The sequence below is a fragment of the Haliotis asinina genome, chromosome 10, assembly GCF_037392515.1.
Source record: "Haliotis asinina isolate JCU_RB_2024 chromosome 10, JCU_Hal_asi_v2, whole genome shotgun sequence".
Lineage (NCBI taxonomy): Eukaryota > Metazoa > Mollusca > Gastropoda > Lepetellida > Haliotidae > Haliotis > Haliotis asinina.
In genome coordinates this window covers 49,558,599-49,570,454 of record NC_090289.1, presented here as the reverse complement: position 1 = coordinate 49,570,454, position 11,856 = coordinate 49,558,599, and the positions used below count along the sequence as shown (strand labels likewise).

The window sequence follows — 11,856 nt, the reverse complement described above, 5'->3', positions numbered from 1 at the left end:
ACAATCCAGTGATCTACGTCACGAGCATCGGTCTACGTAACTGTAATACGATGACATATGTCAACCAAGTCACTGACCACCCAATGCCGTAAGTCACTGACCACCCAATGCTGTAAGTCACTAACCACCCAATGCCGTAAGTCACTGACCACCCAATGCCGTAAGTCACTGACCACCCAATCCCGTAAGTCGCCTCTTACGAGAAGCATGCATTACTGAAGATCAGTTCTAACCCGAATCCTTACGGACTGAAATTGGGGCATTGGGGCAACAACAACTGTCTAACTGCTAATTTGGAAACTGAAGCAATCTTCATTATTCTTTTCAAGCACCAACGTAACGATTTTCAGTAGATGTTGGTGACACTGTTCATGAATCTGTCCGGTTAGAGGAGATACATCAGGTGTTGATCATCCTGTTTGTCGTAAAATTTTGATTCAGATAGAATTCTCTCAGCATTAGAAGAAAACACTTCTCTGCTATAGAAGTCCAGTCAGTTTTACGTGGATTACATGTTCAAGAATATACCGACTCCACCACAGATTGTTCTTCATCAAAACACCATCACCGGATCTCGACGTTGCAGAAATTGATGTTGATGTGAAAGTGACAGCGACGACAGCATTATTGCTGCTCATTAATCGAAAGCTGCTTGAACTTTTACGATTTCGATTTCCAACAAGCCCTACAGGAATGTCTAGGGTATTTAATATCGATGAAAATAGATACGGTTGCTTCTAAGAAATGGAACCATAAAGGTTGTCCCTCTGCCCGTTAAATGCTTATGAAGAACAATACACTGAACACTTGGTCAATGGAAACGGGATCTGTTTTCCAGTTTGTCTGATGGTATCTGAAGGAAAGAGTGAGTGAGTTAATATTTAACGTCGCTTTAAAGGAAGGAAATGTCAACACCGGAAGTTGGACGGACGCTCAGCGAAAACAACTTTTATGTAGATAATGGATAAAACACTGAATTTTTTATTTGATGTCGGTACATAAGGACGTGCCATTGAGGCAGTCACCATGTTTACATTCTCCATGATCTTCACTGGCTAAATCGCAGACAAGTGACAACTATTTTAAATCACGAAATACGCAGGATCTTTTAGTAATATCGGTACTCATTTAATTATTACATTTCTAATTTTATTGATCTATAGAATAATTATAAATTGTTCTCGTCACGATATGGATGAAATATTGCCGATGTGACGATAACTATAAATTCACTCACACACTCACTCATTTATGACGTCAGCACTCTGGCTACTACCTGACCACTAGATACTACCTTGAGAAGTATGTTTACATTGTCAGGAGCCGTTCCACAATCGGAGTGATGTTCAGTTAATCTAGACTGGTATCCGACCGGGAAAGTCACACTTGAAATGTTGCCGCTAAAGACACATTCCAAGTACAAACCTCAGTGCTCCGAAGCGATCCGAAAGCTACAATAAGTAAGGGAATAAAAAAACTTTTTTTCATATAAGAGTCACCCACTGATCATAATGGATTGAAATTGTTTTATCAACTTGTCCTTTTGTTTGTTTAGTTACATGTATATGATGACGGCTTCTGTGTTTTATATGTTCAGATATAAAATGATGCATACTAATGAGTCATTCTATGGCAAAGGGCAATTTCAGCATTTGCTCTTAAGACAATTTTATTTCCTGTTTTGCATTATCTATGTCTTCATGTAAACTAGTTGGTTTCGTATGATTGTTATATTGCACCAACCGAGAAGTCTGAACAAGAATTTTCCATCAAAATTACTGCGACGTTTCAACTGTAAATAAAAATGTTTTTAGTATAAATGCAAATGGAAGAGTTATTGATGCCGAAGGTATTACCTAATACAGTTGTCAGAAATAGAAACAACACTGACCTGACCCTTGTATAAGTTAAGATGTTTGAAAGAAATAATTGGTTGTACATGTATATGTTATAAATAATTCAGAAAAGTACCTGCGTGAGACAGTTATTTTGCGTAATCTGGACTTTTCCCACGAACAGTTCAGCTGAATTTCTAGATTTTAAAAATGAATACTTCTCATTATTTATGGTAACATGGACTAGGTAACAGTGCATTATCGGGAGAGGCATACTCACACGACTACTCAACCATGCCCATTACCATTTTCAACTGTTTTTCTTAAAAGTGGCTTTGCCGGGCTAAAACTATCCAGAATAGGTGAAAAAAAGTCCAGGAGTGCCTCTGTCAACCGAGGCTAATTAGTTATTGCTGACAAATCATAGTTAATTGCATTTGAAGTGAGAGCATGACCTTTGTAATGTCACGAGTAACAAGACAAAAAGCACAGAGGTCTTCACAAACACGTTATCTGATTTTTATTTGCCTGATGCTATCTTCCAAAAAATTATGCAAAAGTCATAGTAGACAGTTAAGAGGGTGCTTAACGAAAAGGATATTTATCTAGCTAATGGATAAACTAATGTTGTCACTGTCTGACGTCAGTTTTGACTTGGAATACCACTATATAATGACGACAAGTGGTTGCTATTCAGGAATTCCCCCATGTTAACATTCTCCTTGCTGTTCACAGGGTACCTCTCAGACATTGTGGGTCCGTTCCTGTCTGGGGGCACCCTCAAATCAGAATGTGCATCGGCTTGTGTGAAGAACGCAAATTGCTCCTCATTTTTCTATGACACCAACACTCAGGAGTGTTACCTGGAGAAGTATGTGTACGTTGCTATGGACCAACTCTTCCAACAGAGTGGTGTTCAATACTATTCGCTGCTGAACAGTAAGTGATCCACCTTCGGAGATCATATTATTTTGAATCATAATTGTCGGCCTTCACAACAACACATGAAATCCATCGAAAGGCATATATTTCTCGGACTGTATAATTATACATCGATAATATAGAAGTCTACCTACTTTCTGTGTATAATATTTATATAGAAGTAAATGATTAAAATCCTTGATCCTTGATTATAGTACATAATTTACCATCTCAGATATAAAATAAAACACATTCAGGCCAAACTGTGACAACAGTGTAGTTTAAGTGCGATAACTGTCCTCACCTCTTCACCTTCTTAATTTCATGAATGCTGCAGGAAGAACTGACACTTTAGGAAAATATACATCTTCATCCTTTTCTCTTAAGGAACTGCTCAATCTAGCAATGAAGAATATTAATGTGATATGCAAGACTGTCAAAACGTGTTTATGCCACGTTCAAACATTTCAGGGAACCAAAATTTATGGCGAGTGACGAACCATTACATGATATTCATTACACTGAATTAAAAAATATATCCGTTTCATACAATTTTGGTAAATGTGGTTTGATAGGTTATGCAGCAATTTCGAGTACAGATTTAATCCCGAAATATTTAATGTGTGAAAATCTGGAAATAGATAAGTAAGACTAGTCTTGCACTTTCATATATTCCCTTATTCGTTTCCGTGAGTATGCTAGTATTTCATATACAAACAATTCTGTGAGAGGATTAAAACCTGAAACCTGGATAATATATTTCGCGGAGGCTATTTCAAAGACCTATGATAGACAGGCAATATGACCGACCCACAAAATAAACTGTCAGTAAATGTCTAGATTCTGAGAAATCCACTCCACAACATATCCTGTGCAATTTAATACACGTAACACACGATTCCTTGCAATGTATTTGTTCTCGTATATTGTGTGCCTATTGTGCCTAAACACTGTCATGTCGTGCATTTTTATAAAAAGAAGATTACTTAACCTAGTGAAAACCACGAGGAGTTCCCAATGTCGTCTTCCAGGTGCTTGTCCTGCCAGCTACGTCTACAGTCGTTTCACAAACCAGTGTCTCAGACGGTATTCGTCTCCGCAGATGAAGTTTCCAGCCGCCATGACACTCTGTCTGGAGAACTCGGGGCACCTCGCCTTCATTAGATCTAAAGAAGAGAACGACCAAGCTTCCATTGTTGCTAAGAGTAAGCGCAATTTATGACTCCACCTGGTCCTGTATACATACGAGACGCAAATGGACAAACCCATGGTATTAGATCTCTTTCTTTCTTCTTCAATTATACGGCGACTATACTTGTCGTAAGAGGCGACTAACGGAATCGAGTGGCCAGGCTTGCTGACTTGGTTGACATTTGTCATCGGTTCCTAATGGCGTAGATCGATGCTCATGCCCTTGGTCACTGGATCGTCTGGTTAAAACTCGTTTATTTACAGACCGTCGCCACATAGCTGAAATATTGCTGGTGCGGCGTAAAACCATTCTCACTCACTCACTCTTGCATTACCCTTATCCTTACTCATTATTCTCTCCATTCATCAAACCCTGTCCTTCGTCAAAATCGGCAAATTAGGTGCCAGGAGCAAATTGTCTTCCCAGCGAATTTGTTTGTAAGGACTTATGTGTATTGTTAAGGATACTCAACTATCAATAAGTAGTGTTTGCCGAGGTAGATATAGGCATCGCTCTGAACAACTCGCTCCCACAAAATGTTTTTTTCCAGAACCTCTATGTATACTATCCAAAAAGGAAACGCTTACAAGGATAAAAAAAGGCATCACCTCAATGTAACGGAAATAAATTTGGAGTGAGTTAAAATGCAACGTTACACCGGCAATATCTCAGCTATATCGTGACGAAAACAATTTATATCCGAAAAATGAAAACACGAAGAATGAAGAATTCTTTCATTGAAGAATGAAACCTGTCACGATGGACAGTAAATTTACCACGGTATCACAAATATGGTTTAAAACTAGCATGAAAAAGTAAAACATTATAGGAATTAGGCAGACAATACAATATGAAACACGGGCTATAGATCGCCAACGACAATAAATATTTACTTGAAACTGTAGAGAAAAGAGCGTGCACTGTCTGGGTATAGAAACTTTGAATACGTTAGGAAATCGGCATTTGTTTTGGAGGGTCAAGTCACTACGCCACCGAAAAGAATGCACGCAGGAAATTATAAATCTTCTGTTGCCAGGCCTTTGAATGACTGTTTGTCAGAGCACGATATTACGACTACAGCTCGCCACTACCAAACAGGCATGACAAAAGACCATCCCCTTACAGGCAGGCCTCCAGTCACCACTGTAAGACCAGCATCGGTATATCCGGGTACTACATTTGCCTGATCGTATTGCACAGGCGAGAGCACAGCAGTCAGAATGCCTGAACTTCCGGAGGATGTTCGGTCAATCTGTACGGAGCAGGCTTAGAGACTGGACAATATCACCATGACGCTCAACGTCTCTGTTATCTAAGATTATCCACTTTGTTGTCTAGACATTTCTTTCTTCAAAACCGATACAAAAATACACGTACTCAAGTCTGTTTGTGGACGGGTTATACGTGTTTGAAAATACAACATTTTCGCTACAGAATTCAGGACTATGCGTTTCATTTTTGAATAGTATATATTCACGTAATTCCGCGCAAAATATGAATATTATGAAAGTTCTACTGACAGGAAAATGAGTGCCTTTCTGCATTATTAATAGCATAATGCCGAATATACTACATCTTTTTAATACCAAATATATCACAAGGAAACACGTGAGGTTAATTGTCTCTTTATTATAATTATAATGCCATTCTTAAAATCACTGTAAAATGACGCAAGTCGTTCGTGAATTCATATGAAGATAATCGAGAATTCGCGTAAGAAAGGTGATGGTCGTTCATAAAAACCCCCGTACCCTTGCAAGGACGTCATCAATAAAATGTTAACGTTTTAGGATTCGCATGACTTGTATACAGTCTTGTGAAGGTAATTTGTGTATTGACCTAGTTTGCATATTTATAAGATTTGGAAACCAAGTTTAACAGAATGCCAACAGATAACACCCCCATCCCCACCCCTCTCTGTCATCGGTTTCCAGTCGCGCAGATCGATGCTCAGGATGTTGATCACTGGAATGTATGGTCCAGACTCGATTATTTACAGGCCGCCGCCATATAGCTGGAATATTGCTGAGTGCCGTGTAAAACTGAATTCGTGAATTTATTAGTTTCAAAATGTATATTTATAGAAAACAATCCTCTCACACTTGTTGGTTGTCTGTGTCTGTCTCACTCAGATAAGCTGTCTCTCCCGATGAGTTTTCAGATGACGTTGACTTTATGTACTTGCCCATGTGCTGTCCAGTCATTAAAGTCGAGAGAACAACCATTTTCATACCAACAGATGAAACCGTGTGGATTGGCCTCGAACGTGACACCGATGGTGAATGGCACTGGACAAATGGACATTCCCTTGGACCCTACATCAACTGGAATCAAACAAGACTCGATGATGAACAGATTTATGGCAGGATGTTTCCTCCTGGCAAATGGGGTGCGTACAGCGTGGATCGGGTATCAAGTGTTCTATGTGAGAATAGCGTTGTTGCGAATGACGATGCTCATAGATTTTAGAAAATATACATCATAAAACAGTGTGGTGATCCTAGGAACTACAATTCCTCATTAAATGCATTTGGGTGCATAATATCCCACTCGACAGGGTAACGTACCCCTTAGACATTTAAATACCGTATATGTATTTGTCCTGAATAAAGTCATCAATGTTGCAGAGACATCTACTCCGGTTATGTTTCGCAAAAATGACTTCCAAGATCTAGTTCACAAAACAGACATGCTAATATTCGGTTATTCTATAAACCTGACAAACAACAAAACAGAACATTCAGTCCTTCGAGGTTCATCGCTGTTCACATTCAAATTAGTTTTCTTTTAACAGAAAGGACCACAATGGTTCGAAAACGGTATTGCATTGGTGTTTTTCAGGACACAGTGGTGAAACTGTAGCTTAATATGAATCCATTGCTCATGCTGCTTGAACGTATTTACAGTTATTTACAATACCATGAACGAGGGATATCTCAGAGACCCATTGTCCACGTGTAGTGTTGAATACAATCACCGCCGTCAGATAACACACAACAAACCGTTCTCCTTTATATACTCACATCCAAACGAAACCTGGTACCCGCTAACTGAATGCGTGCATTTCAGTCTCGTGTCTGTAAATCCATTAGTAACATGAATCACATCACAGTGTAACATGAAGATAATTCTACTGACAATCACATCACAATGTAACATGCAGATAAATCTATTGACAAACACTTCACAAAATTTTATTAAGATTTATTGAACATTAAATGATGTATTGACGTACCAGGATTGGTGAAACAGCCAAGCGATAAAGACTTAACACTTTAGTAGACTTTCGGAGTGGTAAAAAAGCATCGTCAATAACAGGTGTGTCCTCCTTGAGCCTGGTGGCAAACACGTGTGCGCATTTATGACGTCAACCGTCTGATGCTGTTGCTGGGATTCTCTGCCACTCTTTTCTCAGCGCTTGAATCAACTACCCACGTGTTTGTGGAGTTGGTTGTCGTTGTCTGATACGGCGATCGAGGTGGTCCTAGAAGTGCTCGATTCTTGACATATCAGGAGACCTCGAAGGCCGTGATAGAATGTTGACGTTGCTGCAATCAAGAAAGTTCTGTAAAACAAGCAAAATGGGGCCTGGGGGCTGGAAGAGAGACCTCGCTGCTGTTGCTATAAGAACGGGAGAACAAACGGACTCGAAACGTGGTCGATGTAGCGTTGACCCACAAGCAAACTGTAGCGCAAATGGGGTTGCGCAGCATAGAGAAAATGACAAGTCTTCTTATATTCTAGCGAAGCGAGCAAACGTTGGCAACGAACTTTCCTCGCTTCGGATAGAAAAATATTTTTCATGTCAAGATAAAATATCGCCTCCATCAAAGGAACACTCTTATTTCCTCACTTTGTTGTGATCTCAGATTTCCTACCCTTTGCTGAATAATTACTCACGTGAAGCATGTTTTATTCAGTATTTTAAGCCCCTGCCAGCTTCCCGTTGAAAGGAGTGACGAAACAAGAATCAACAGAAATTAAAAAGGAATACCATATAGCCTAATTTCATCATGAACCTGTTTGAGTTTACTTGTCTTAATATCTGTCGTCGCTGTTGTTGGAATTTTCGTAACATTTATTCTACATAAAAACACTTCTAGCGTAATGGGTGAATGAAGCAGGGGAGGTAACTGTATATATTCCAGATGGAATAATACTCTCCTGTTCCTTCACACCGCTGAACCGGAAGCTGGAAGGGGGAAAGAACGTCTGATATACCACGAGCTGTGCTTAAAATGTTGAATAAAAATATTTCACGTGAGTAATTGTTCAACGTGGGGATGGAAATGTGAGAGCACAGCCCAGTGAAGAAATGGGTGTATACCTTTGATGGTGGCGATATTTTATTTTGACATGAAAAATATTTTTCGAACCGAAGCGAAGAAAGTACGTTGCTAACCAAGACTGGCCGTTTTCTCTATGTTGCGCAACCCATTTCCGCTACACTTGCCTGTTGTTGACCAGACAGTGTCTCGCCAAACAAAAGTGTAGTTGTCAGGCCTCCAGTTATCCCATATCATCACACTCTCTCCACCGAAAGGTTCGTGAATACTGCAGGCAACTATTCATTCGCCCACTCTCCGACAAACTCGTGTAATTCCGTGGTTATGGCGTCCCAAAAGATTTCCCTTTGCAAGTCACGTCTCTGCCAGCGTACGGGACGTACCCACTGTAATCTCTGCTGGCGATCCCACAGTGTAAAGAGTGAGTGCGTGAGTTGTGATGTTACATCGCATCCGCAATGTTATAGCTTCATAAAGCGATGAAAACAAGGTAATCAATACAAAAGATCTGTCGAAAAAGGACAAGAAAACCAACTAGTCTATCACAGAAACATACATTAAAAACAAGTAATTAAATCGAAAATAAAAATAGGCCATTGATCACCAACAACTGAAGGTAGATCACCAAATTAGGGACAACTGGGACTTACAGTGCCTCAGCTACCTGCATGAAGCCTTACTGGATTTACACCATCATTTCAGCCGTTTGCGATTGTTGGAAATAATTAGCCCAACGTAAAAAGAACAAAATGCTATGTTTTAAATATCTGGAAAGTTTGAATTTAGCTTTGATACTTTTGAGCCTTACGTACACTCTCAGGATGATCATAATTGTACGATACTTTAACCTCCATCGAGGATACAGTCACTTACAACCATAGTTGCTAATTCATACTATCATATTTAAAATACCATTTACCTATTTACATAATATACTATTAAAAAAAGTATCAAGTAATACTATTTTCTTTAAAAATTCAATTACTAAATGATAATTCATGTAATAAAAAAAGACCTTACCTGCTATGACATTGAAATATTTATCCTTTGTGATGGAAAAAATCAATACAGTCAAGCAGTATATGCTTGATCGTGATTCTTTCATCACGTGGGATACAAAATGGACGATCCTGACCTTTCAATAAGTATTCATAGGTATCTCTTGTGTGGCTAATACGACAACGTCTCATGATGACCTCTTCAAATCTAGACTGACAACCCAAGTACATACATAACCAATATAAGGTTTAGTACGTGTAATTTATTGATAACTACATGGGTGTCAAACGTCTTCTGCAGCAGATCAAGGACACAAGATCTGATGACAGCTTTATAATCAGAGTATGGCGTAAGGAGAGGTGTCACAGATTTGTTGAGTGCTGCCTTTGCAGCAAATTCCCGGAAATGCCAACGTGGCTGAGTAACCGTCAAAAAGAAGATGTCGTATTGGCATGTAGCAAGATCATTATAAAATTAGAAATATATATTTTAAAAGTGGATGTTTACATAATAAGTTTTTAATCGCCTGGAGACAAGAAAGAGAGTCTGTATAGATAATATAATGTTTATGTTTAGGGTGTCTAGGGTGAATATGCATTAAAATGCCTTTTGCTTCTGCTGTAAACATAGAGCTGTTTTCCGGTAAACGAGAAGAGATTGGTCTGGATCCAATGACAGTGGCAGAAGCAACCGTGCCACCTTGGCCCCATCTGTTTTGTATGTACTTTATTTACTTTTTAATTGGTTACATTCTTGTGTATATTGTAAATCATTAGTTTCTGATTTTTAAAATGGAGTTAATATTAGGTCAATTCGTGGCCTAACCATGTGCCTAGGAAGAGGAGAATGATGACAAGAAGCAGACACGTTTTCCATTTCAATGCCCGCAGAAGAAATAAATGTTTTATTGCGATTTTGAATATCAGAAGAGATTCTACAAGAGTATCACAATTTTATGCCAACATGGAAAGGACAAAGTGTTCTTACGCTGCACACAGGAGTGTTTCAAAACCAAAGTCCCTGAACAACTGAAGATCAACTTAAACTTATCCTCCTTAGGCTTAGATGAACCGAACAGAACCGAATTATATTTCAGTGACAGGCCTCCGGCCCAAAATACATATACCTCCATTGATACATAAGAAGAGCACATTTAAAGCTCAATATAGAGTTAAAAATGGATCCTTTGCACATCCAAACAAGTTACTACTAAGGTATTAGCACATGTGACGTCACGTGTGGCGTCAGTCAACAGCATAACCATTCTCTCTCTTTCTCTTTCACACACTAACTCACCCACTCACTTACTCTCTCCCTCATGGAACTATAAGCATACACCTTATGTACGGGCCTTTTTTCAGACGAAACGGTGTGGATCGGCCTTGAGCGTGTCCCGGGTGGTGAGTGGACCTGGACCAATGGACATTCCCCCGGAATACAACAAGTGGAATCCTACAGTGCTTGCAGATGGAACAATTTATGGCAAGATGTTTCCTTATGGCAGATGTGGGTGCCTATGGCCCGAATGGGAAAGTAAGAGCTCTCTCTGAGATTAATCTTGAGGCGAATGACAATGTTCTAAGGTGTTAGAAATAGGGATGATAATATGATAATTATTTTACAAACAGAAACCTTTTACAAATAATTTGACTACTTATTCATAGCAATGATAATCTTGCATTTGCTGCCATTCATTAAGAAATTGTCAAGTGTCAAAATTTAAAGTTACACGAATCTGAGTTCAATCAGAAAGAGTCATAATTCATCGATAAAGATAGAGAACAGATATGGGCTAAGGATGAAAGCCAAATCACAGTCAAACATATCCGAATACATACTATCACTACACTTGCTACGTAACACGATCCATACAAAGACATTTACCACCCCTTCATGTTGGCATGTACATGTGACGTATCTGCTGATTTGGTTGTACTGCCACATTTTTCACCCAGTGTATGAGTTAACTCACGGGTACCAGTGGCAAGTAATCAATGCCAAATCAGTTAGTACGAGTGAGTTGTTAATTATCTATCAATCAATGTCCAATATCCTCGGGGTAAAGCTTACAGCTGGTGCTTTCATTACAAAATGTCATTGGTACGTTTTCTTACTTTTAAACTTCTTTCTAAAATCGTGTTCCACTTTTTGACGTAACCACCACATTAATCTCTCATTACACGATGCGGTGAACTTCAATGAAAATTTTAGTGAAATAAAAAAGGTCTTCTTTCCGGGAAGACACCCACAACCGACCTTTTTTCGAAGACTAAATGCAAACAAAGCATCTAATAGCGTTCCTACTAAGTGGGTGTCGCATTAGTCTTGTATGGAACCGAACAAAGACTCAAATGTTTTTGGCAATGTGATTAAATTGTAGCTGTAATTTAAATTATGTTTTGATACATTGATCCGTAACTCACGTTACTGCAACATATATAACTGTTCCAGTTATAATTTGATGTGAAGATTACTCGTTATGTCTAAACCACGAAACATACATGCGTATGTTCTGTTGTCCTACAAGCAGCAAACCAGAGATTCCAGTTTATGAGGTTATGCTGAAAATACCTCCATAGCGTTTCCGAGCTAATTTTACATGAACATTGTAAGGTACCAATGA

General features: G+C 39.0%; 1 protein-coding gene across 1 annotated transcript; it reads left to right on the top strand.

Moving 5' to 3' along the window:
• Nucleotides 1-2,542: 2,542 nt before the first annotated feature.
• LOC137298746 (collectin-12-like) lies at nucleotides 2,543-6,417 on the top strand. Its single transcript, XM_067831021.1, has 3 exons — nucleotides 2,543-2,774; nucleotides 3,788-3,961; nucleotides 6,188-6,417. The coding sequence occupies exons 1-3, from the start codon at nucleotides 2,543-2,545 to the stop codon at nucleotides 6,415-6,417; spliced, it is 636 nt and encodes a 211-aa protein (XP_067687122.1).
• Nucleotides 6,418-11,856: the final 5,439 nt, after the last annotated feature.

What these genes read in the sequence shown, in the direction of transcription:
- LOC137298746 (XM_067831021.1), top strand. Translation starts at nt 2,543, where the DNA reads ATGTTAACATTCTCCTTGCTGTTCACAGGGTACCTCTCAGACATTGTG. An exon ending in ATACTATTCGCTGCTGAACA is followed by an intron (nt 2,775 to 3,787) that starts GTAAGTGATCCA and finishes GTCGTCTTCCAG; the next exon opens with GTGCTTGTCCTGCCAGCTAC. An exon ending in AGCTTCCATTGTTGCTAAGA is followed by an intron (nt 3,962 to 6,187) that starts GTAAGCGCAATT and finishes TCATACCAACAG; the next exon opens with ATGAAACCGTGTGGATTGGC.